Source organism: Rhizopus microsporus, assembly GCF_002708625.1.
Source record: "Rhizopus microsporus ATCC 52813 unplaced genomic scaffold scaffold_14, whole genome shotgun sequence".
NCBI lineage: Eukaryota > Fungi > Mucoromycota > Mucoromycetes > Mucorales > Rhizopodaceae > Rhizopus > Rhizopus microsporus.
The window spans coordinates 411,687-434,633 of record NW_019671929.1 but is presented as its reverse complement, the minus strand read 5'-3'; the positions used below and the strand labels follow the sequence as shown (position 1 = coordinate 434,633).

The 22,947-nt window shown below is 37.8% G+C and overlaps 13 protein-coding genes across 13 annotated transcripts; 6 read left to right on the top strand and 7 right to left on the bottom strand.

Moving 5' to 3' along the window:
* Window positions 1–11: 11 nt before the first annotated feature.
* Window positions 12–3,007, top strand: RHIMIDRAFT_260550 (uncharacterized protein). The gene is made up of 7 exons (XM_023611465.1): window positions 12–274; window positions 326–482; window positions 535–833; window positions 886–1,201; window positions 1,255–1,799; window positions 1,859–2,473; window positions 2,539–3,007. Exons 1-7 carry the CDS (start codon window positions 45–47, stop codon window positions 2,738–2,740), a joined length of 2,364 nt encoding a protein of 787 aa, XP_023464046.1. The 5' UTR covers window positions 12–44; the 3' UTR covers window positions 2,741–3,007.
* RHIMIDRAFT_285618 (ras-like GTP-binding protein Rho1 precursor) lies at window positions 2,606–3,954 on the top strand (the record flags this gene model as incomplete). Its single annotated transcript, XM_023613298.1, has 5 exons — window positions 2,606–2,608; window positions 3,188–3,277; window positions 3,327–3,527; window positions 3,613–3,747; window positions 3,802–3,954. 5 exons carry the CDS (start codon window positions 2,606–2,608, stop codon window positions 3,952–3,954), a joined length of 582 nt encoding a protein of 193 aa, XP_023464045.1.
* A 975-nt stretch (window positions 3,955–4,929) lies between these two features.
* On the top strand, window positions 4,930–5,587 carry RHIMIDRAFT_194213 (alpha/beta-hydrolase; the record flags this gene model as incomplete). The annotated part of the gene is made up of 2 exons (XM_023606005.1): window positions 4,930–5,090; window positions 5,146–5,587. Coding segments are annotated over 2 exons (603 nt in total), but the record flags the coding sequence as incomplete, so codon positions are not given.
* Window positions 5,588–5,790: 203 nt separating this feature from the next.
* Window positions 5,791–6,555, top strand: RHIMIDRAFT_285617 (Mago nashi protein; the record flags this gene model as incomplete). Its single annotated transcript, XM_023613297.1, has 6 exons — window positions 5,791–5,825; window positions 5,886–6,004; window positions 6,059–6,122; window positions 6,187–6,274; window positions 6,327–6,452; window positions 6,538–6,555. The coding sequence occupies 6 exons, from the start codon at window positions 5,791–5,793 to the stop codon at window positions 6,553–6,555; spliced, it is 450 nt and encodes a 149-aa protein (XP_023464043.1).
* A 25-nt stretch (window positions 6,556–6,580) lies between these two features.
* On the bottom strand, window positions 6,581–7,624 carry RHIMIDRAFT_245439 (HMG-box; the record flags this gene model as incomplete). The annotated part of the gene is made up of 6 exons (XM_023610200.1): window positions 6,581–6,871; window positions 6,924–7,145; window positions 7,193–7,307; window positions 7,356–7,426; window positions 7,485–7,534; window positions 7,594–7,624. 6 exons carry the CDS (start codon window positions 7,622–7,624, stop codon window positions 6,581–6,583), a joined length of 780 nt encoding a protein of 259 aa, XP_023464042.1.
* A 102-nt stretch (window positions 7,625–7,726) lies between these two features.
* Window positions 7,727–8,666, bottom strand: RHIMIDRAFT_205700 (LmbE-like protein; the record flags this gene model as incomplete). Its single annotated transcript, XM_023606848.1, has 5 exons — window positions 7,727–7,979; window positions 8,029–8,096; window positions 8,156–8,246; window positions 8,297–8,396; window positions 8,447–8,666. The coding sequence occupies 5 exons, from the start codon at window positions 8,664–8,666 to the stop codon at window positions 7,727–7,729; spliced, it is 732 nt and encodes a 243-aa protein (XP_023464041.1).
* Window positions 8,667–8,687: 21 nt separating this feature from the next.
* RHIMIDRAFT_245437 (uncharacterized protein) lies at window positions 8,688–10,001 on the bottom strand (the record flags this gene model as incomplete). The annotated part of the gene is made up of 1 exon (XM_023610199.1): window positions 8,688–10,001. One exon carries the CDS (start codon window positions 9,999–10,001, stop codon window positions 8,688–8,690), a length of 1,314 nt encoding a protein of 437 aa, XP_023464040.1.
* Window positions 10,002–10,156: 155 nt separating this feature from the next.
* On the top strand, window positions 10,157–11,836 carry RHIMIDRAFT_260512 (TBP-domain-containing protein). Its single transcript, XM_023611464.1, has 4 exons — window positions 10,157–10,813; window positions 10,874–10,961; window positions 11,024–11,284; window positions 11,335–11,836. The coding sequence occupies exons 1-4, from the start codon at window positions 10,614–10,616 to the stop codon at window positions 11,503–11,505; spliced, it is 720 nt and encodes a 239-aa protein (XP_023464039.1). The 5' UTR covers window positions 10,157–10,613; the 3' UTR covers window positions 11,506–11,836.
* Window positions 11,832–13,213, bottom strand: RHIMIDRAFT_260490 (spermine synthase). The gene is made up of 4 exons (XM_023611463.1): window positions 12,888–13,213; window positions 12,700–12,838; window positions 12,589–12,643; window positions 11,832–12,529 (listed from the first exon to the last, which is right to left on the bottom strand). Exons 1-4 carry the CDS (start codon window positions 12,961–12,963, stop codon window positions 11,921–11,923), a joined length of 879 nt encoding a protein of 292 aa, XP_023464038.1. The 5' UTR covers window positions 12,964–13,213; the 3' UTR covers window positions 11,832–11,920.
* Window positions 13,214–13,338: 125 nt separating this feature from the next.
* RHIMIDRAFT_37435 (uncharacterized protein) lies at window positions 13,339–13,907 on the top strand. The gene is made up of 2 exons (XM_023615171.1): window positions 13,339–13,570; window positions 13,618–13,907. The coding sequence occupies exons 1-2, from the start codon at window positions 13,483–13,485 to the stop codon at window positions 13,854–13,856; spliced, it is 327 nt and encodes a 108-aa protein (XP_023464037.1). The 5' UTR covers window positions 13,339–13,482; the 3' UTR covers window positions 13,857–13,907.
* RHIMIDRAFT_37438 (uncharacterized protein) lies at window positions 13,696–17,566 on the bottom strand. The gene is made up of 5 exons (XM_023615172.1): window positions 17,327–17,566; window positions 16,960–17,280; window positions 14,286–16,911; window positions 14,021–14,233; window positions 13,696–13,958 (listed from the first exon to the last, which is right to left on the bottom strand). The coding sequence occupies exons 1-5, from the start codon at window positions 17,519–17,521 to the stop codon at window positions 13,921–13,923; spliced, it is 3,393 nt and encodes a 1,130-aa protein (XP_023464036.1). The 5' UTR covers window positions 17,522–17,566; the 3' UTR covers window positions 13,696–13,920.
* A 3,830-nt stretch (window positions 17,567–21,396) lies between these two features.
* RHIMIDRAFT_37416 (DUF926-domain-containing protein) lies at window positions 21,397–22,150 on the bottom strand. The gene is made up of 2 exons (XM_023615170.1): window positions 21,982–22,150; window positions 21,397–21,924 (listed from the first exon to the last, which is right to left on the bottom strand). Exon 2 carries the CDS (start codon window positions 21,871–21,873, stop codon window positions 21,487–21,489), a length of 387 nt encoding a protein of 128 aa, XP_023464035.1. The 5' UTR covers window positions 21,874–21,924; window positions 21,982–22,150; the 3' UTR covers window positions 21,397–21,486.
* On the bottom strand, window positions 22,121–22,754 carry RHIMIDRAFT_37412 (uncharacterized protein). The gene has a single exon (XM_023615169.1). The coding sequence runs from the start codon at window positions 22,704–22,706 to the stop codon at window positions 22,371–22,373; it is 336 nt and encodes a 111-aa protein (XP_023464034.1). The 5' UTR covers window positions 22,707–22,754; the 3' UTR covers window positions 22,121–22,370.
* Window positions 22,755–22,947: the final 193 nt, after the last annotated feature.

Here is a 22,947-nt window from a genome sequence, read left to right as displayed (position 1 = left end):
AAAAAAAAAAAAATTCACAACCCTTTACGACTCTATAAAAAAAAATGGATCAAAGTGTAGGCCGATTGCACGAATTTGATCAAGAAGTATTACCTCATCCTGAGAATGCGGCCTCCTATGCTACAAGAGGGTTCTTAGAAACACTCACAGACACAGTTAATGCAAGATTAAGTAAAGAGGATGACGGAAGCGACACGTACAAAGAAGAATTGAGAATACTCAAAAGCGCCATTAGAGCATTTACAATTATTTTACCTTTTCTATTTAAGACAGTGTAAGTTGTTGATACTTTATGTCTCTTTTTAGTTTCCAACTCTTTCAATAGTTGTCAGAATGAAGCAGAATCCAAATTATGGGAACTGACTTTTACGTTTATTCAAACCGTTCGTTTTAAACTACTTCATCATGTCAACACAGGTGTAAAGATTCACGCTATCAAATGTTTACAAGTCATTGTTCTCTTGTTATCCAAATCATCTCAAGTAAGTCTTTTTTTTTTAAAGTGATTCCTTTTATTTTACATGTATCTTGTAGAAAGACCTTTCTCTTGGCTTAATCAGACCTAATCACCGCATATTGAATACCCAAGCACTTGAAAAGGAAGGACAAGCCATACTCGAAGATATGCTGACACAACTCAACTCGACTACAGAATCTGTTCTCACTGCGACCATCAATTGTCTTGTCGTGACCGTGAAAAGACGACATCAATTCCTAAAGGTTGTTATGCCGAGACTGACAGCTTGGAGAAAGACGAGGGACCAGAATGATTCGGCTGTTCTACTACGAAATGTTGAAAAAGTAATCAAGCTTGCCTTTATTGCCTTGATCAGGTAAAAAAAAAAAGAAATATACATGTACATGATCTCATCCAAAAGAAAAAAGAACCGAGTCGCTTGCGGCTTACCGTAACGACCTGATGCAAGGATTTGCATCTATTGGCGGTAACTTGGCCATGTTTCAAAATAACCGACGTGATGAGTCGAGACGACAAAAGAGACAAGTACATCATGAAGAGGAACGGCGCATAGAAAAGAAGGCCAAATTAGAACCGTACACACCAATGATACCGCCTGCCAATGCGCCCAATATACTTGCTAATTACGATATCACGCAGATACCTGTGTCGGCCATTGTCAATCTCTGCATGACCGTGTTGCAGACGGTGCCACTAGAAGTCATGACGGAACGTGTTGCAATGGTATTGCACATATATATAAAGATTAGATATGGGATATTAAACATCATATATAGTTGCCTAGAGAAGGTGTTACCTTGGCCGTGACACGTCCAGGCTTTGTGCGATCGACGACACCACCATATCCTCCACCTCCAGAACAGCCAGAGACGATTCATCATCCACGTATTAAGCGAGAAGAAGTTAAGGAGGAAATCGATTCGGATGAAGAAATGGTCGATGTCCCTCCACTACCTCAGCCAGTCAAAATAGAGCCGATCAAGGAAGAAAAGAAACCAAAGGTTGAGGTTTTGGCAAGTGCAGAAGAACGAGCCAGTCAGGCATTGAAGATGCAGCCTTATGAGCTAGTCACGTCCAAGGTCGATACATTCAACGATACCGAAAAGCGCGAGTTGCTCAAGATGACCTTTGAACGTATGCTCAAGGCTGAGCATGCTTTCAAATCTAATCTGACACATAAAGACGCGAATAGTAAGCAAGTCTGGTGCACGTTGATATCCAAGCTTGTGACAAGAGGAATTAACTATAATAATAATAAAAGTCTGACGAAAGAGATTAAAGACATGTTATTAAATTTCATTGTAGAAAGCCCATCTTCCAGGCATGTGTTATCAAAAAAATAGACGTGGTATATACATATATATTAATAATGGTTTGCAGAAACGAATTGGCTATTGCCTGGTTTAAGGAAGAGTATTCAATAGAGGAGCAAGACTATTTTACCTGGCTTCATCAATTACTAGAAAAGACAATCCCAACCTTAGATGCCAAAGATCGAACGTTGACCAAGTTCCTGTTGGACGCACCTGCACTGGATGCTAGATGTGTTGAATTAATCAAGGAGAACCTGCACCAGGTGCCCGAACGATTTGTTACGTCTATATCAACCTTGCGTAGCCTCGTAATGAATAAACCCGCTGTGCGTTATGACGCCCTCCAAGTTCTGCTGGATCTTTGCGTTCATTCGAACGATAAGATGAGACGAACGAGTATTGTGGCGGTTAAGAAATGGAACATGATGGATGAACAAGAGGATATTGATGCCAGAGTGGAGGCGTATTCAATTGAAGCGCTTCAGATATTAAAGACCCTTTCCAAAGAAAAAATTGAAGCCATGGAAGTAGACGAAGCAAATAACGCGACTGAAAAAGATGACGAAGCAACTAATGCACCTGAAAAAGAAGAAGAAGCAGCTAATACGATTGAAAAAGAAGTCGTTCGACACGCTGAGCTGTACTTTGTGTTGTGTACAAAGAAGCCTAGTTTACTAAAGGAGTGAGTTTATCAACCATGACATCATTATCAAGTGCCTCTCTTTATTAATTAACTTTTTTTTTTAGATTATTCTCAGTTTATATTGAATCATCCGAAGATGTTCAGTCATGCATCCGTCTTCATATCGTCAACATGGTGAAATCAATAGGTATGAAGTCACCTGACCTTATATCTATTCTCAGAGAATGTCCTGAGGGTTCAGGGACATTGGTGACCAGAATACTAGCGATCCTCTGCGAATCAAGTAAGTTATATAATTGTGTATAAAAGATGTCAAGCTTATAAGTTATAGAACCACCTACACGTGATATTATCTCAACCTTGGAACAATTGTCTACTGATCAATCAATTGATATGGAACAATTAGAGCCCATTTTGAGTGGACATAGTTTAAATCATTCATTAAAGAAATAATTTGCTTATTCTGGTAAAGAGCCCAAAACAAACAAACGTTACATTAGGTGGCTCGCTTTATATTTAAATTAAACAATGATTTGACAAATAAGGGGTGAGGGAGGACAAAGAAAGTGGAGGACTTTTTATAAATATACAGGCGAGCATCCTTTTTTTTTCTTTGTTTTTTTTTATATTTTTCTTTTTTCTTTTATTCTCTATATACCTTTTGCTCTTAAAGATGACACGAAGCGTAAGTTTTCTTGTATTTTTCATATGCAACAGTAACCATAGTAACCTTTTTTTTTTTAAAAAAAAAAGATTACACGGAAAAAGTTGGTTGTTGTAGGTGATGGTGGATGTGGCAAGACAAGTTTACTTGTCGTATACCAAAAGAAAGAATTCCCCAAAGTAAGAAAAAAAAAAAGCTACATAAAGATAAAGTAACTAATGTCTATAGGAATATGTTCCAACTGTCTTTGAAAATTATATAGCCAATGTCGCCTTGGATTCAGGCAAAATGGTAGAGTTAGCCTTATGGGATACAGCAGGACAAGAGGATTTTGACCGTTTAAGGCCATTATCCTACCCCGAGACAGACGTTATTCTTATATGCTTTGCCATCAACTTGCGCAATTCTTTTAAAAATGTTCAGGACAGAGTATGAATTTTGCAAATGATTGTTTCAGGACAAAGAAGAAAGAGAGAGAGAGAGAAAAGGACTGATGATATTATACAAATAATAGTGGTTACCTGAAGTCACTCATTTTTGTGAAAGTGTACCAAAGCTGCTGGTTGGAACCAAAGTTGATTTTAGAGAAAACAAACAAGAAATTCAAAGACTAAGTTCGTTCGGACAGACATTGATCACAACAGAAGAGGTTTGGAGAATATTTAAAACGTATATGTTATTTACACTTTTAATAATATCACAGGGAAGACAGATGGCAAAGGAAATTGGCGCAGATTATTACGAATGCAGTGCCATGAAGAATATCAATGTCGATTTAGTGATCGAAGCTGCTACAAAGGCAGCTGTTACTGGAAGCATCAAAAAGCTCCATAGAAAGTTTTGTAAGATCTTATAATAAACGTCGTCACATTTTTTTCCCTACCTTTTTTTCTTTGTTTCTAATGTCAAAAAAACAAGCCAAGAAATTAGGTGGAGCCTCTGCAAGTATACGTGCGGAAACAGCCAAGAGACCAGTCTATAAGAGTATTATCAGCACACCATTTTCGATACAATGGCCCAAGGTATCAGCCGAGTTAGGACAGACAATAGTTAATCACTTAATAAAGTACAGATAGTAAACAATTGCAAAGTATTAGCAACTAACACATATACAAAGGATACTAGGGCCTATTGGCACTTATCGAAAGGAACGCAAGACGCAAAAGAAACTAAAAAAGCCTTTGGATAGTATAGCGATGCCCGACATCTACTCCCGTATTCATATTGGCATCAATCAAGTGACTCGATATCTACAAAAGTACATTGACAGCAACGACAAGAGTAGTCAACAAGCCATTTTATATGTCTGTAAGAGAGATATTAAACCAGCTCAATTGTGTCAACATTTACTTTATATGGCTGCTGTCGCCAATATTAAGCTTATTCCAATGCCACCTGATTCTGAATCCAAATTGAGTAATGCGCTAGGGATGACCAAGGCAGCATGCATCCTTGTTGAGGCAAGTGTTTTTTCTAGCATTTGTTTTGCTTTATATTAAAACTGATGTTTCTCAACCTTGTATTAGGCGATAGAAAACAAGGAAGAGTCGTTATTGTTTGATGCAAAACAAGTTCCCTATATAAACGCGCCCTGGTTACGAACCTCAGAGGGGGAGTTACCCAAGTATAGAACGAATTATGTAAAGACAATAGAAACAACAGCACCGATACCAAATAATGCAAAACGTAAAGCAAAGGAAGAGAATAAAGAAGAAGGTCCACAACAGAAAAAGGCTAAAAATTAATTGGTTATTTTTTTTCTCTCTTGTTTTCTCTTGTAAATAAAATGAATACTTTCTGTTACAGTAAAGATAATAATACAGCAAATGAAAAGTCGCTTGATTTATACAATTGTCCTGATGCTAATGATAAGACACCTCTTGTTGTCTTTATACATGGCGGTGCCTGGAGAACAGAAGACAAGAGCGACTATAGAGCATTAGCTACTGATTGTCTCTCGTTAGGAATCACAGTTGCTTCTGTTAATTATAGGTTGAATATGAAATATGAAATAGGAATGCATATATATTAAACTGTTTATTTATAGACTGAGTTTATTAGAAAAGAATGAAAAAGTAAGCAAGATCAGACACCCAAGTCATATTGAAGATGTAGCAGAAGCAATTCAATTCTTGGCTACAACACCACCTACTTACACTTATGATCCAAACCAACTTTATCTCGTTGGTCATTCAGCAGGTGCACATATTGCAATGATGCTTCTATTGGACGACGCGTTCCAATGTCGCCAGTATATCAAGGGTGTCCTTGGTGTCTCTGGTATTTACGATATCCCTCGCCTGCTCAGTCGATTCCCTTCTTATACTGACTTTATTCAACAAGCATTTGGAGACACAGATTATGGCCTGGCTTCACCTGTCAGTAAGCAAGCACGATCGGATGCACTTGTCTTGATCGCCCATAGTCAAGAAGACTCCTTGATTGACAATCAACAATCAGAAGTCATGACTGAGCATGTAAAATCACTTGGTATGAAGGTGATACTTGATATGAGTCTAAAAGGAGACCATTATGATATTATGAAGTTTGATAAGCTAAAATCTTTATTGCAAACCCTTTGTTCAAAATGATCATAAAAAATAATTGAAAAGCCGAACACAGTAGCGTGTATTTCTTTTTTTCTCATTCTCTCTCTTTTTGTAACTCTTTTTTCTATTGATTTAATTATAAAATGGCAAGTAACGACGAATTTTATGTTCGCTATTAGTAAAGGAAAAAAAAAAGAATAGACAATAAACAAGGTGCTTAACTGTCCTTTTATTTTAGCTCAGGACATAAAGGAAAATATGGTCATGAATTTTTAGAATTTGAATTTAGATCGGATGGACTTTGTAGATACGCGAACAACTCTAATTATAGAAATGACAGCTTAATCAGAAAAGAAGGTAAACTATAGAGAGAGAGAGAGAAAGAAAGAAAGAAATATTTACAATGATCAGCTTTTGTCAGTTCTGCAGTTCTTGATGAGTTAAGAAAGATGATTAAAGATAGTGACATTTTAAAGTAAGGGTCATATAATAAAATAAATGAAAGAAAAAGAGGGAGAGGGCTCATATCTTCTATGTAGAGAAGATGACAGTCAATGGCCAGAAAAGAATGTTGTTGGTAGTCAAGAACTTGAAGTCAGACTTGGAAATGAACATATTTCTTTTGAAGTAAATAGTATTAAAAAGAAAAACAGAGGCACAGTGTACTGATGTATGATAGACTGCCAAAATTTCATCTCTTGTCGAAGTCAATGATAGTAAAGATCCTGAAGGCTTACGTGCATTTTATTATCTTGTTCAAGATTTAAAGGCCTTTGTGTTTTCTTTAATTTCATTACATTTCAAGGTAAATTATAGAATCTATTACTTACATAACAACTAACACAAACACAAATGTGTGGTTTATTATTTTATTATTTACTACTTATTAGATTAAACCTATTCACTAAACAAAACAAATGAAATAAACTATCTTTATACAAAATCTGTTGTTGTTGTTGTTGTGGTAGTAGGGTGTGATACTAATGACTCTTGGTGCGTATTTTCTAATTCATCTTCTTCTTCTTCATCCTCTTCTTCTTCGTCTTCTTGAAGCATATCTACTTCTTCATCTTCATATTCTATCATTTCTTCTGGTTTAATGTCTTGCTTTGACTTATTTGCTTCCACAGCAGCTGCTCCTTCTGCACCTCCGCCTGCTGCCGTATAACTCTTCATGGCTGACTCATATTCCTCTTGTTCTTTTTTATACAAGTCATAATATTTCTAAAGTGAAACCAGATGAATAAACATCCAAAAAAGAAAAAAAAAGTTTTACCTGTTTCTCTTCTTTTGTCAACGCCTTCCACTTTTGTCCAAGCAATCGAGTGACTTCACCCAAACTTTCATTAGGTACTTCGTCTTTGATATTATCCCGTTCCATTCGACAATACAAGAAAAAGACATTACCAGGACCCTTTGGTGCATTAGGATCTCTTTTCTTTCTAGGTGTTGCGGATGATGTATGGCCTCTTCTACCTTTGCCAATAACAGCATCCGACTGTTTTTTATAAGAATTACTGCGATATATAAAGTGTTTAGACTTACAAGTACAGATTCAGAAATAGAGAGTTCAGAGTCACTTTCATTATTGTTATTAATAAAGGGTGTCTTTTTCAATCGTCGAGCTTGTCGAAGTTCTTCTATTTCCTCTAATAAAATACTACATAATATAAATAATCAAATTCTTATCTTTTATCATGAAGCTTACACTCTTTCTATTCGAAGCCGTTTTATATGATGACGAGCTTTAGTGAGCTGAAGAGTCATTTGTTCATTTTCCTAGGGTATCATTGTTATTAGTATAATATATTTATATATTTATTATATAATGGCTTACATCTTCTATCTCTCTTATTCTTCGTTTATACTCTTGATATCGTTTATCATCTATATATTATTATGATTATCATCTTGATCAAATAGTTTCCTTTATTTCTTTCAATTACATTTACTTGGTTTATCTTCTACTAAACTCATGTTTTTTATTATTAAAGAAAAAGAGAAGAAGAAAAAAGGAAAAAGATATTTTTTTTATATTCAGATTTTATCCGCCTCTCTTTTAGTTTTTTCTCTGCTGGTTCATTGGAGTTGATATAAACCATTAATAAACATGTATCTTGAAAATGTAACATATAACCACCGAAACCAGACCAATTGAGTTTGATGTTGACGCATAGCTTTATGTGTAACTAAATAAGAAATAGGTGGCGATATCAACCTAAGCTCTTCTTTCTTTGGTGTCCACAAGTCCATGATACCAATGTATTTTCGATAAATTGGAATACTTGTTAACGTATATAACCGAATAGATGAGTTGGAGTCTGTAAATTTCCTATTGTGGTTTCATTAGTCTTATTGACTGGTTTTATACTTATATATACTTTGTTCCCAAATAGGCTGCTCGATGGTTTGTATGTCCTGATACTCCATAGCCATCAAATGTGATAATCTATAAACATGTATTATTATTTTTTTGTTTTGTTTTTTATTCTATATTTATACACTTACCGTGTCAATCTTTTCCTTGGTAACATAATGTTGTATATGATTGCTAATGGTTACTGGATCCCATGTCACTTCCATACTATCCTGTAGAGTTCTAAGAATAGACAATGAGTAGACTTTAAGACATGATAAAAATGATGTTACGGATCATTGATGCATTTCACATCACCAGGATGTACTCCAAGGGTTTGACAACTTCTCACAAGCTCTTTTTTACGCAATTGACCTAATCCTTGAGCATTGCCTTTTTAAAAAGAATTAGTTTGATTGTTTATTTCTCCCCAAAACAAATACCATTTGATAGACACAACACATGAACTCGACATTTGACCAAGGATACAAGTGTAGTGATGGTGGGTCCAAAGAACATGCACTCATCATCAGGATGAGCTGTCACCACAAGTACACGGTTTTGTTGTTTGAATGGTAAACTCTTACTTTTCTGAAACTGGGCAAGACTAAAATAGGCATACAACAAAACAGAAGCAAGGAATGACAAGACGACAAGAAACATTAGGGAAAAAAAATTGTTTTATTATTTCATAGCTTCTTCAGCTTCCTTTAAAAGTGAATCCATATTCGGTGAACACACAAATTTCTGTACAATGTGACCCAGTTCGATCGCCTTTTTTGTTTCTTCACTCTCGTGGTCAACGACCATCACGTTTTCCAGGAAAGAAGAGTGCATACCTTGGGTGATATCCAAAAGAATATTTCCAAACTGCATCTTCATCTTGCCGCTCTTGTACACAATCAGCTTACCGACCTGTCCCTCTGGCATATCTTCCAATGCAAGGCTAGCCATGGCGTCTTCTAACGTTGACTTGCGAGTACCAGATGGTAAGTTCTGTTCAGTTTTTTCAACCTTAACCGCCTCTTCATCCTTTATTTCTTCCACCTCTTGCTTTTTGGCTTCAAACTTGGGCACAACAGTAGGCAATTGGAAATAGAGTAGTTCTTCCTCGGCTACACAGACGAGTCGATCTTTTTCATCCAATGCAAATATATTTTGAGCGGGAGCATCAGAGTTCATGTACACTTTTTCCTTATGTTCTGTTTTTACTTCTTCTTTTTGTTCGTCTATTGCCATTCCATCTTCTTGTTCTTCTTTAACCTTGACGTTGTCATCATTTTCTTCTTTTTTTGAGCGAACTGTCATCCAAGGTATTTTACCCACTTTTTGTGATAATGTAATCGGATCCACATCACCCTCCAACCGAGACACATGGGGAAAAGTCACAGGTGTATATTCTGTTGCGCCCTCCGTGAACATCTCGACCATATCTGTGCCTGTACTATCTGCTTCTGCTCGATTACCCACATCGCCACCGTAGGTAGCAAACCCGCCACCACCATAACCAGGACGACTGGTTCCACTACGAGCAACGGCAGATGGACCCAGCGAGAAGATACCAGATGCAGTAGCTTCCTCAATAATCAATCCACGACCTCGACCACGGCCTCTGCCTCTACCACCTCCACGTCCAAAACCGCCACCTCGACCTCGTCCGAATCGATCGTCTTTTTGTTTTGAATTGAGCGCTTCATCAATAGCTGACGAAGTTACTTCCTTTTTGTTTCGTTTTAATGGCACCGTAGGTTTAAATTTCATCTTGACTGCACCACCACGTGTCTTTTGACCTTCGTTTACACTTTGTAATCGTCCTGAAGTAACTGATTCCGGTCGCATCGTTCCAATCGTTGTTGATTTCTGTTGTTCTGTCGATTCACTCTTGACTTCAGGTTCTGATGCTCTCGGCTTGGAGGGTCCTCCGCCTCGTTTGACAGGTGCAAAGCGTCGAGTTTGTTTCTTGACACCAGGAGAAAGATTGTCAGTAGAATCAGACATGTGTATGTGTTTAGAAAAAAAAAAAGTAACTTTGAAAAGTCAAAGGACACGCACACAGTCACTGACAGTGCGCAGTCACTCTAATCCATAAAAAGAAAGGTTTTTTATAAAAAAAACTCTAGTCTTTAAAAAGGAGGGGGTATCTTTTTTTCCGCTTCTCTTTTTTCTCTCTCTTTCTTTTTCCTTGGCTGCGTAAAAATAAAATACGTAGTTTTTTCTGATTAGCCAATGAGACTGTGTATTTTTTTTCCTGAAAGAATGTATTAAGCCATGTCACAAAAAGGAAGCGGAGGGGTCTTATGCGCAACCTCCCCCCCCCCTGTTGGCGCTACTTGTTTTGTTTTGAAAAGGCTAAAGGAGTGCGTCGTGCAGTTAAATTAAGGGTGACGCTGCGTATCAAAACGTTTTGGTGCAACTTTATACCTTTTTCAAATTTTTCTATTGTTTTCTTTTCAGAAAAAATCTCGAACCAATCACTTTTGATTCCCAGATTCTAAGCCACAAGTTGCCAAAAAAGTATAAATACGGCCGATTTTGGTTTAACAAAAACAATTTTTTCACATTTTTTTCCGCTTTTCATAACTTTTTTTTTTTTTTTTATTACTATTAAAAATGTCTGGTTTTAACATTGCTACACCTTCCATGGCCACACCTGCTATGCAGACACCCTCTATACAGACACCTTCGATTCCAACTCCTCTTCATAATTCAACGCCATTTGCACTTCCATCAACACCTGCACCTAATGATGCTCCTACGCCCAGCAGAGATGCTAATCCTTACGCTGTAGCTGGAATCACTCCTACTCTACAGTAAGTAATGCTTTCTGTGTTGTGTGTGCATAATATAAATATAGTTTTTTATTACATCAGAAACATTGTTGCCACTGTCAATTTGGATTGTCGTTTAGATCTAAAGACAATTGCTCTTCATGCTCGTAATGCAGAGTACAATCCAAAGGTACACTTATCTTTTTGTTTATTAGACATGATCTAAAAAGCATGTATCAAATGATTTCTTAGCGTTTTGCAGCTGTCATCATGCGTATTCGTGAACCAAAGACAACAGCTTTGATCTTTGCTTCTGGCAAGATGGTTGTGACAGGTGCAAAATCAGAAGACGACTCAAAGCTCGCTGCTCGTAAATATGCTCGTATCATCCAAAAATTGGGCTTTCAGGCAAAATTCACAGACTTCAAAATTCAAAATATTGTTGGTTCTTGTGATGTCAAATTCCCTATTCGTCTTGAAGGTTTAGCTTACTCTCACGGTCATTTCAGTTCTGTAAGTATATCGTAGGCGGTTTTAGTGCAAGATACTCATTCGTTATGTAGTATGAACCTGAACTGTTTCCTGGCCTTATTTATCGAATGGTGAAGCCCAAGATCGTCTTGCTGATCTTTGTATCTGGTAAAATAGTCTTGACGGGTGCAAAAGTTAGAGAAGAAATCTATCAAGCTTTTCAAGCTATATATCCTGTACTTACTGAATTCCGTAAGCCTTAATTTGTAAGAAAAAAACAAGAAAAAAAAAATATGAAGAAGAGAAAAAAAAAAGAAAAGGGCCACAAGAAATGTGTGTGTGTGTGTGTTTGCCATTCTTTATTATTATTTTATTGATTGTATGCATAACAAAAAAACAAAAAAAAAATATTCCCTTTCACGCATTCTCTCCCCTTTTTTCTTATCCCTATTGGCGATGATGCTCCCCTCCCTCTTTCTTATCCCCTCCTCTTTTTTTTCCTTTCTTACGTGTACAAAGTTATCTGAAAGTTTTTATAAAAAAATTGTATAATAAAATGAATTTTCAACATTAATTAGAGAACTGGAATGTTTGTAACACAACATGATACATTTTCCTCATTAATGAATTAGAAATTTATATGTACATTTTTTATCTTTTTTCTTTTTAACAAATAATTTATTCCAAAGCCTTCTTGGCGAACTGAGGTAAGATGAAGGCAGCCTTGTGCATATCAGCGCTATAATAGCGAAGGAGCTTATCTTCTTGTTCAGGAGTGAACTTTCGAAGAGGTTCCTTGAGGTTGGCATTAGGGTTCTTTGTGCAAATGACATGACCGATTTGACCACTGGGGTAAGTAGGAATACAGGTGTAAGCATATTCAACTTGAGGATACAAGTTCTTACAAAAGTCCTTGACCTTCTTGATCAAAGGAAGATGAAGCCACATACATTCGCCTTGAGTAGAAAAGACACCGTTTTCAGTCAAGGCATTCTTTAAGAGTTGGAAGAAATCAGGACCAAAGAGAGATTCAGCAGGACCATCAGGGTCAGAGGAATCAGTAATGATCACATCATATTGGTTCACCTTGTCCTTCAAGAACTCGAAACCATCTCCGATGTGTACCTTGACCTTGGGGTGATCGAATCCGATGGCCATGTTGGGCAAGAACTTCTTGCTGACACGAGGAACAGCTTCATCAATGTCAACCAAGATGGCTTCTTCAACGCATTCGTGCTTGACGACTTCACGGAGAACACCACCATCACCACCACCGATGACAAGGACCTACCAAAAGACATTTAGCTTTTTTTTTGTGTGTGTATGAATGTGTTGATCAACTGTACCTTCTTGGGACAAGGGTGAGAGTTCATGGCAAGATGAGTGATCATTTCTTGGTAACTATATATTAAAGTTAAAATCTTGTATATATAACACACACACAAAAACACACATACGAGAACTCATCACGTTCAGTAGCTTGGATGACATTGTCAAGAACCAAGACGTTTCCATAGTTGGAGGATTGGAAAACGAGAACGTCTTGGTACTGAGACTTTTCATGATGAAGGATCTCTTCAACCTTGAGAGACATGGCTATAAAAAGAGTTTATAAGATTATCCATACAACATATTCGATATTTACCTTGACCAGGCCACATGGTGGACTTTTCCATGAACCAACCGTCCACAATGCAAGGGTGTGAGATAGGGGCAGACATGTTTAAATGTAGAAAGAACAGTAAAAAAAATCTTTTTTTGTTGATAGATATATATAAAAAAAAAAAAAAAGTTTGTTGTGTGTGACTATTTTTACTGCAGCAGCTTCTTTTAAAAAAAAAAAAAGTTCTTTATTCCCTCTTTGTCTTTCCAAAGAAAGAAAAAAGCTGATCATGTAGAGAGAGAGAGACTTTATTTAAAAGCATCATTTTTATAATAAAAACGATCATTGTTTCTATATAAAACAATCATACCATTTCTTTATTATTGTTACAGTCTTTTTAAAGCATGTATTTATATACATGTATCTCATTTAATATCAAAAAAGAGAGAGGGAGTTGTCCTTTTACTTGTATGTACCTCTCTCATTCATACAGTCAAAAAACTTAATAATCATACAAAAAAGGGTCGACAATCCCAGACAACCAATGGAAGGCGCCGTGACTTTTGGACTGTCTTTATTTGAACAAAAGCTGAAGGGACCCTCTCTTTTTTTTCTTTTTTTTTAACAAGACGAAACCATGTTGAGCAAGTTTGTTGGTTCCAAAAGCCTGTCACCTGTCTTTGCTCGAGCAATACATACAACCAGCATTCTTCAAAATACAGCAGGTACTATTAATCATTACGATGATTGCGCCATGATTGACAATCTATAGTATCCAGGATACCTTCTTCAGCACCAAAAGGAACAGTATTAAAGGGTTTACAATACTTGAAAGATCGTCCAGAGATAGTTGCACTTGACGATACCGAATATCCTGAATGGTTATGGGATTTGTTGGATGAAAAGAAACAGAAACAGCTCAGCAGTAGACCATCAAATCGTCAATACCACAGAAAACAAAACAGAGAGGCTATCAAGGCATCCAATTTCATGAAGGATAAGAAGAATTAGAATAATAATAAACAGACAAGCATTACAGCTTTATTATTAAATGGAAACTCTTTTTACTTGGTTTTCACCAGCGGCGTTCATTAGGGAACGCTGATTGACCATCTATATATATATATTGGAAAATGAGAGGCGTGTTTGTGTATTCTGTATATATATAAACTTACATTGCATTGATCCTTGGGGTGTAAAAATGCTATGGGCTACACCAGTAGGTTGTGGTTGAATGCCTGTCATTTGTGGTTGCATGTAGCCTGTTGGTTGTTGGGATTGTATAGGACTTTGATTAAATACGGTAGGACTTGGTGTAGAGAATTGAGCACCTGTCATTTGAGCTTGTAAAGGAGCGAGTGTAGGTGATCCAAATGGATTTTCAGGAGCTATAATAAAGATAAGACATGGTACTTATACATAAAACAATAAAGTACTTACTAGCATGATTCCAGTGTCTTCCCGTAGGCTGAACACCAATCGTGTTGGATCTCTGTAGGTTGGCTTGCTGTCCTGCAGCGGTTGGCATCAAAGGTTGATGGAGAACAGAGTTCAATGGGACACTGACCGGTTGTGTCTGTTGATATCCTCCCACAGATGGGGCCGAAGGAGGAAAGCCTGTCATCTGAGGTTGGAGCTGTTGAGCCTGCCAAGCTGGTGTTGTCGTCGTTGTAGAGTATCCAGTCTGCATCTGTTGTTGGTTATTGAAGCCCGAGAAACCCGTCTGCATTTGCTGTTGAGGAGCACTCTGGAAAGAGTTTGGTTGGTTCCATTGGCTTAAAGAAGGTCCAGTCGAAAGTCTGTGATTAGGCACAGGTCTGGGTCTGCCAGCTGTCATCTGCTGTGGTTGTTGTACAGGCACCAAAGAAGGTTGGAGCTGAGCAGGTTGTTGGGCAAGCTGGGCCTGAAGCTGTTGTTGTTGCAGCTGCAATTGCTGCATCTGTTGCTGTTGCTGTTGCGTACCTGTATGCATGGCTAATTGTTTTTGAAGTTCAAGCTGTTGCTTGGTCAATCGTTGAAGCTCTTCCAATTGCTTCTGCTGTTCTTCTGCTTGACGCTGTAAGCTCATCAATTTGATCTTTTGGATTTGTTCTTGCTCAGCGATACGTCTGCGCTCCTCTTCTTGAGCTCTAAGCTCCTCTGGAGTAGGACCAGTTGGTACAGGTACAGGTACAGGCGCAGGAGCAGGCGGAGGAGGGGAAATGGACTGAACTTGGGGAGGAGTTGCTTTTACAGGTGTGAGTGGTACCATAGGAGAAGAAGATTCAGGACGAGGTGTCCAAGCGTCGTCGCTAAAGCCTAATAGATCGTTCTTTGGCTTCTCGGGCTCCTTGCCTTTATCTGATGTGGTCAATTGATTGCCAATTAATCCCAGTAAATCTGGATGAACATCTTTAGGCGCTGAAACAGAGGGTCTAGGTCTACCTGCAGTCTGATTCTTGTTGTTCTTGTTGGCCTCATCAAACTCTCTTTGCAATTTTCTAGCAAGTTCAGCGTCTTTTTCGATTTGTGATTGTTGATCCACTTTTTGAGCCATGGCCTCCTCAGGTTCTTCAGGCTGACCGGTTTCAATATATCGTTCGACTCTTCGTACATGCTCTTCCTTCATGCCAAGCGTCTTCATTTGCTTATGAGTCAGTTTAGGAATATCGCTATCATCTAATTTATCTGCCTTGAACGCAGAAGCGTACTGAAGAGAAGCTTGCATAGGAATGCCGACCGTCATGAACCAATCGAACCAATCCCAGTTTTCATTGGTCTTCTTTGCTGTTTGGACTGGTCTTGGTGGCATCGCAGGCGTTGGCTCTTCTGTAGGTTCAGATTTGCTATGGTGTCGAGAGACCCATTCGAGATCGGTTACAGACATTTTTTCGACAGGGACATCAATCTTTACACCGTTTAGTTTATGAAGCCGTAATTTGCCATTATGAATATCAATGAACTGTGCTTCCACCTTGAATGAGCCGGTGCGATCCGTCCAGGTACGGATTTTGGAAAGATCTGGCTTTGGGAGGTCTTGTTGGCGTGTACTTGATTTTGATGAAGTTGAAGCAGCACGAGATAGTGTGGCCTTACGTTCGACCTCTTTACGCCTATATTCCTCTTCGATCTGCTTCTGTCGAGCGGCCTCGGCGCGTTTAGCAGCCTCTTGCGCTTGTCTTCGTCGTTCTCGTTCTGCCTCTTCCCTGCGTCTTTCTTCTTCTTCTTCTTCTCTACGACGTCTCTCCTCTTCCTCACGACGTCTTCGTGCCTCTTCTTCTCTCTGTCGTCGCTCTTCTTCTTCTCTGCGTCTATTTTTTCTTTCTTCTTCTTCAGCAATACGTCTTTGCCGTAACTCGCGTTCCTCTTGCTCGCGCTGTCTTCTGATTTCGTCTACATTGTCAACTCTAGTTGTTGATGGAACGGCAGGTTCTGCCGATTGATTGTCGTCTTGGTCTAACTGAACATAACTCGATGGGACCAGGCCCACATCACCATTTACTTTTTGCACACGCCACCAGCCATCGTCGGTTAAATAGTCCAAAACGTAAAGCTGCTCATTTTCTTCTATACTCAGTTCGTCACCGTCTTGTGCATGAAATTCGTAAACGGCAAGACCCCATTTGGGTGTGCACTTGGGCTCTTCTAGCTCCTCATGATTGTCTTGTTCTGAAACTGCCATTGGAGGAGGGATAGCCACTGCAGGAGAAGCAACTTGACTGCGTTCTTGATGAACTAAAGATGGAGAAACTTGAGTTGCGGACATCTGAGCTGTTCGAATAGAGTCACTGATTTTGACCAAGATGGCCTTAGCCTCTGATTTTGAAGAAGCCTGGAAATCGAGTATGGCATGTCTGTCTCCTTCGATTTCAATGTGAAGGTTTTTATTATCGAATAGGTATTTCTTAACGTCCAAAATCGGGTATTGCTGTACTGGTGATGTCTTATCGGTTTCGCTTCCATAGCAAAGCATGCCGTTGCCAATAAATAAGTTCCCTTTACTCTTCTTCTTTTTCTTTTTGGCTGGGTCGTATTCGTGTACTGTCCAGGACTGTGCATCATCATTGATGACATCTCTAGTGCCAGTCTACGAAGAAAGAGAGTCAGTTTATGGTAATAATAAAAAAAAACTTACCGAATGGGCCAGAATGGGCTGAACTATTGGCGGGGGAATACTTCCAGGCGTTATTGCATTATTTAAAGGGGGCAATGGTGGTGGCACAGGAATTGTTTTCTCTTGAGAATGATGTTGTTCTTCTTCCCCTTCCTCTTGTTGAATGAATTGAACATAGTTACTGGGAGCTAAGCCTACTTGGCCGTTGGTATGTTTGACTAAATACCAATCAGGATCATCTTGTTCTAATAAATCCATCTCGTCTCCTTCCTGAAAGGAAAGCTCCTCTTCTTGCTGTGCTTCATAATCATATTCAGCACGAATTCTTCCAATAGGAGTAACCTATCATGTTTTAGTTTTATACATGTCATATTTAACTTATACTTGCCTCTTCCAAGTACTGTGCTGGAACTAGACCAACGGGTCCTGCTTCTTCACCAGAGGTCTGCTTTAATTCAGCCTTCCACCAGTCATCGTCCTCTTTTTCGATAACATAAAGAATATCATTTTCTCTTATACTAATCTCGTCTTCTGTTCGAGCATCATAGTCGTACAGTGCTTTTGATACCTGTACGTACTTCATTATAGGAAATGTGTAATCTATATGGAAAAAAAAAGAACAAAGAATATAAAAAAAAGAAAAGAAAAGAAAAGAAAAAAAAAAATAGAGAGCAAGTTTATTGTGAGAGACAGTAAAAATTTCCCTCTTTTCCAAAAGGGAAACAAACAACATGCTGTAACAAAGCACAATGCGGTTAATTAAATTTCCCTATTTGAATAATTACGTCAAGGGTTTTCTTTACGTTTAAACATTTTATTTATTAAAACCTCCATTGGGTACACGGTTATAATAATACATCTTTTCCGTTCGAGGCAGTTCAGAAAGGAAGGGACATGGTGACTAAAAAGCCTTTTTGGGATCAAGTGTAAAAATGATTTGGAAGGAGTGAATGTAAGATACACTAGCGAGAAGGAGAAGAGGGTACAGCCTGCTTGACAGGACCTTTAAGGTAATTGAGAACATGAAGGATACGACAGATAAACAGGATCACACGCGGCGCACATTCTGTTCGCTTGGTCCCAACTGTCATAGTCGGGATCACGAAGGTTCTATTATCTAGCTCCAAGAACTTTAGTATTCGTCCAACGTAAATAGTACCTCTGGTCAGAATTGTCAAAGCGACCAGACAAGAACGGCTCAATGAATTGTGAGCAGAGCTCAGCCTCGTTGACATCCTCTTGTTTAGCAGCCCTGAGTAGTTTCTAAATTAAACCACCAATAGCCTTGACAATCTTTTGTTCTGCATTCATTAACTCTATTCTCATTAATTCCCTTGTAACTTGGAATCTTGTGGGCTTCTCAATGTTAGATTGATCAACGATGCCTAATAAGGGTGTAACTGTATCCATTGGCATTGGTACAGTTCTGATGCTTTGGCATATCTTCAATATAGTAACTTAAAATGATTTAGAAAAAGTATTTATTTTCAATATAAAGAGACAACAGTAAAAGTCATTTCAAAAAATATATTTATTTATTAAAGGTTATTCCCAAAAGCCAATGTTTTGCAAAGAAAACCTAAAAGAGAAGAAAAAAAGATCAGCGACGATCCCAAAAGGCTTCTAAAGGTTCTGATTGCTGCTGTGATGACATTCTTCAGGTCGGTCATTGACCATCAGAACAAGGATCAGGCACCCATAAAAACCATCAGACCATCAAATACCAAACAGCCTGCAAAGACCCACAGTAATAGACGTGCCGTTGGAGTATGCATTAGCTAAGCCTTGTTAATTGTCAACTAGATTATGTACCCCTTTGCGCCAGCCAGGCAGCAGGAGGCATCATCAACAATCTGCTACAGCTGTGATCTCAGATAACTAGCTCCCAGCTAACTACTAGCCCCCTGCAAAGATTCCAGTCGAACTTCCATAACTCTCCTTTTGGCTACCTGAAAGCCTCCAGTTGAGTGATGAAACGAACGACCGTTGTCAGTGCAGGACACGTGCTGAGCATCGTAGAAAGAGATTGCATAGAAATCCTTGAACACGCAATCATCGCCTTGCTGAGTAAGTTTTATAAAAAAAAAAAAAACTTACACTGACCAAAGAGAGCCAGTAAGACCAGAAGGAACAAAAAAGAGTAAAAGAAAAAAGTATAAAGAGAAAAGAAAGAGAAAAAAAAGATAAAGGCAAATTTCTCTCTTTTTATACTTTTTTCTTGGCTATGTGAAGTTATTGTTTTCTAGTTGGATAGCATTTTACTCCTTACAAGAAAATAGGGTTTACGCTCACACTTTTGTTTATTTCCTATGTATTCCATGTCTTTTAAAAGTTTGGCCAATCTTTTTTATACTTTTTATATCCATTCAGACTATCATTTGAATATATACTTTAATGAGGTTATTCACCTCTATTTTTATATAGTAAAGGATAAAAGGGCAGTAAATTCCATGCATTCTTTGTTTATGTCACGCATCCTTGGGCTTATTTCCTAGTCTTGTTCACACACGCTGTTTGTATTATTCTGCTAAATCCTTTCTTTTTCCTTTGACTTTTTGCTAGTAAAGACTAGATAAATACTATCTTTAGTAACTGTTATATGAATTAATAATATTGTATAAAGAAATAAAGTAAGCTATGCAAAATCTAAAGAACGGCGTCACCAAAAATGGTAACAGCAAATGATAGACACGTTCCGAAACCCTGTTAACACATGTAAAAATAACTTTATTTTGAACAAATCTAGACACAGGCACAAGATGATGGATTGCCAACATATCACTTTGCTTCTCCATTAAATCTTTAAACAAACATGAAAGCCCAGTCAACATCTGTGGCACTTGATTAGATTGTAACTTTAGAAGTGTGGAGAGTGCTACGATATTTATCTTCAAGTCATGGGTCCTACAGAGAACAGTTTGTTTGAGTAAATGGACGCATATCCTTTTAACAGAAAAAGGCCTTGTAAAATCTGTAAAGTTTGAAAACCACAACGAGAAAAAGCACTGAGACCAAGTGCTAATTGAGGATTATAATAGATACAGTTTACAATGATTTCCAAGCAGTGTATTTTAAAGCTAGTGAATTGTATGTCATTGAGAAGATATCGAAAAGCAAGGTTCAAAAAGGAATAGATATACTTTAAAGAATATGGGCAAAATGGTCAGTGTATGCATATATCCATACACTTACTTGGTCCATTTCCTCTCTGCAATTTAGTAACATTGGCTCTATCAATCTACACGTAGGCACTTTCTCACCTTCATTTAGGTCTTTGTTGTTCATACACGTATTGACATATCAAACATCGCGTACTTTATATACATACTCTACTGCATTTCCTCTCCATAACTGCTCATCCTTTGAAGAAAAGCAAATGAAAGGAAAGATGAAATGAGCAACCAATACGCCGGTATGATTTTTCAGTATCTGCCGTCTTGCCTTGTACTTTACGCGCTCATCCTAAAAATCAGCAGATAAAGCCAAACATTTATTTGACATGTAGCAAGCCTTCTTCATCCAGCTATCCAATTAATGTAAGTAGGCTGTCAAGATGATAGAGGCAAAGTTTGTCATGGATGATTGTGAGACTTCTTAAGTGATCAGTGTGTACATTGGTAAAAGGGGATGGTAGTAATAATAGACGCTATAAGAAGAAAAAATGAGCTTGGAGAGGGATATACTCTGTCAATTAAAATCTTAGATATGAACACATTGTCTTCTTTAGTAAATAATAAACCCTTAAAACTTAGAATCCAAGCATTGAAGCGTTGTCTGATCGTGCATGTGAATCCAGAAAGGAGTTGCATAAAGTGGAGTCTAAATACACGTAATACCAGGCTTTTTTTTTTTTTAATACAGAAAGCAACTGTAGAATTGGACAACATAATACATGCACAAGAAGCCCTATCAACTTATTATGTGGTCGCAATTATGCTTCATAGAGATGGAGTATAAAAGCACGCAGAAGAAAAGCTAGTAATCATGTATTCCTTTTTTCCACATTTAAACATACCGGTTAAGGTTGTTTTCAATGGTGCTTTGGGCAGTAACATATTCGCTGTTGCCCGTCCAGATATAGTTAAGCAATGGAGGGATGGTTATGCTCTTTTTTTAGAACTTGTACTCGCTGGTAAGTACTATTCATATGTGAAAAACGTGTTGTTTATATTTTAGAAACAAGGAAAGAGGACATGCTATACATATATCGCAAGATAATGGGGCGGATGAAAGACTTGCCTCTTCTTCTGATGTAGAAGTGCCTGTAACGTTCAAGACAGTGAGTTCTTACGGAATTATCGACAAAATTCTTAAGGCGAAATAAAGGAAATGAATGCTGAGTAAAGACATTTGTGTATATGATAAATAGCCAATGAATAAACTCATCCTTTCTGAAATAAGGGCAAATGTAAAACATCTTGCAGAACGGCATAAAGTAGTCCACTTGACGCGCAAATATAAAATGTTAGAGTGGTGCTTAACATATGTCATTTTCATTGTATTTTAAAAAAAGATTGATAATCAACAAAAGTGTAATTGTTATTGATTTTATTCTTTCTTGAGCTTTTCACCCAAAATTTCTCTAAAGCCTGAAATGATTTCATTTTCTCGTCGAAGTTTCTGTTCCTGTGCATGTTGTAATACTAGTCGTTTTTCTTCAGCTGAAATAACTTGGTTTTCTTTACGAAGACGAACCGCATTCATACGTTGGTGTCGATTACCACTCATCACATAACCTGCTTTTTCAAATTCAGCAATCTGATCTCCACTCAAGCCAATTTCACCACGACGAGGAATACGTTTGCCCTGTTGCACATAAGCTGCCATGGCTGAACCTTCACCGGGAAGTAATGCGCTACCATATCTAATACAAACATGAGTTATTGATATAAAGCTTGTTTTTATCAACTTACTGTCTCTCGTTATGTATTCCATTTTCAATTAAAGGAACAGGACCAATAGGTGCCAGATCTTGAGGAAGATCCACTAAAGAAAGGTTTTAGTACATTATTATCTAACAACAACTATATATGCCTTTCTTACCTTGTTTTTCTACCCAAAGATCCTCTGAGGTTTCCAATTGAGATTTATCCAAAATCTTTTCCGGCTCTTCTTCCTTTTCACTTTCTGATAAAGACTCACTTTCTGTGTCTGAGTATCTCTTCTTCTTTTGCTTTTTGCTACTTCTCTTCTTACTCTTTTTATGTTTATGATGCTTCTTACGCTTTCGTCTACGCTCTTCTTCTTCATCACTACTTGTATCATCAGAATATGATATACTTCTTTTACGTCTTCTTTCCTCTGGACTAACCGAACGAGGACGTTCTGGAGACGGTGCCCAAATAGTCACTGTTGATTCATTACGTACACGCGTTCGACTAGGATATATAATATGATTAGCTGTGATTTCAAATGACAACACATTCTATTTACTAGTCGCTAAAGCTCTCTCCTGGTAATATGGGAATATTATTGATAGGTTTAAGCTCTTGTTGATGTCTACTATATCTCTTTCTCCTCGAATCTTCATCTCTTGAAACACTTCTTCTCCTTCTTGAATCTTCATCTCTTGAAACACTTCTTCTTCTTTTTGGACTATAATCTCTTGACGTTCTTCTTGGGCTATAATCTCTTGAATCTGATCTCTGTCGTCTGTCTCTTGAATCACGTTTTTCATATTCTCTTGAATCACTGCGATATCGTGAATAATGACGCTTGCTGTGTCTTTCAGGTGAAGGTGATCTCATATGTCTTGATCGTTCTGACATGTTTAAAAATAGAAAGAAAGAGAAAAAAAAAGGCTGCTTTTAAAATAGTTGCGTTGTCTTGTTGCTGTGCAGGAGGAAGGGGGAGAAACAGTTCTTTCCTTTTCTTCTCTTTTTGTTGTATTACTTTTTTTTTTCAAGCTCATTATTGGATAGAGTATATCATTAATTCTCTCTCTCTTTTATCTGTCCAATATAAACCAAAAGAGTCTGGCCTCTCTCTCCTTTTGTGTTATCCTTACCA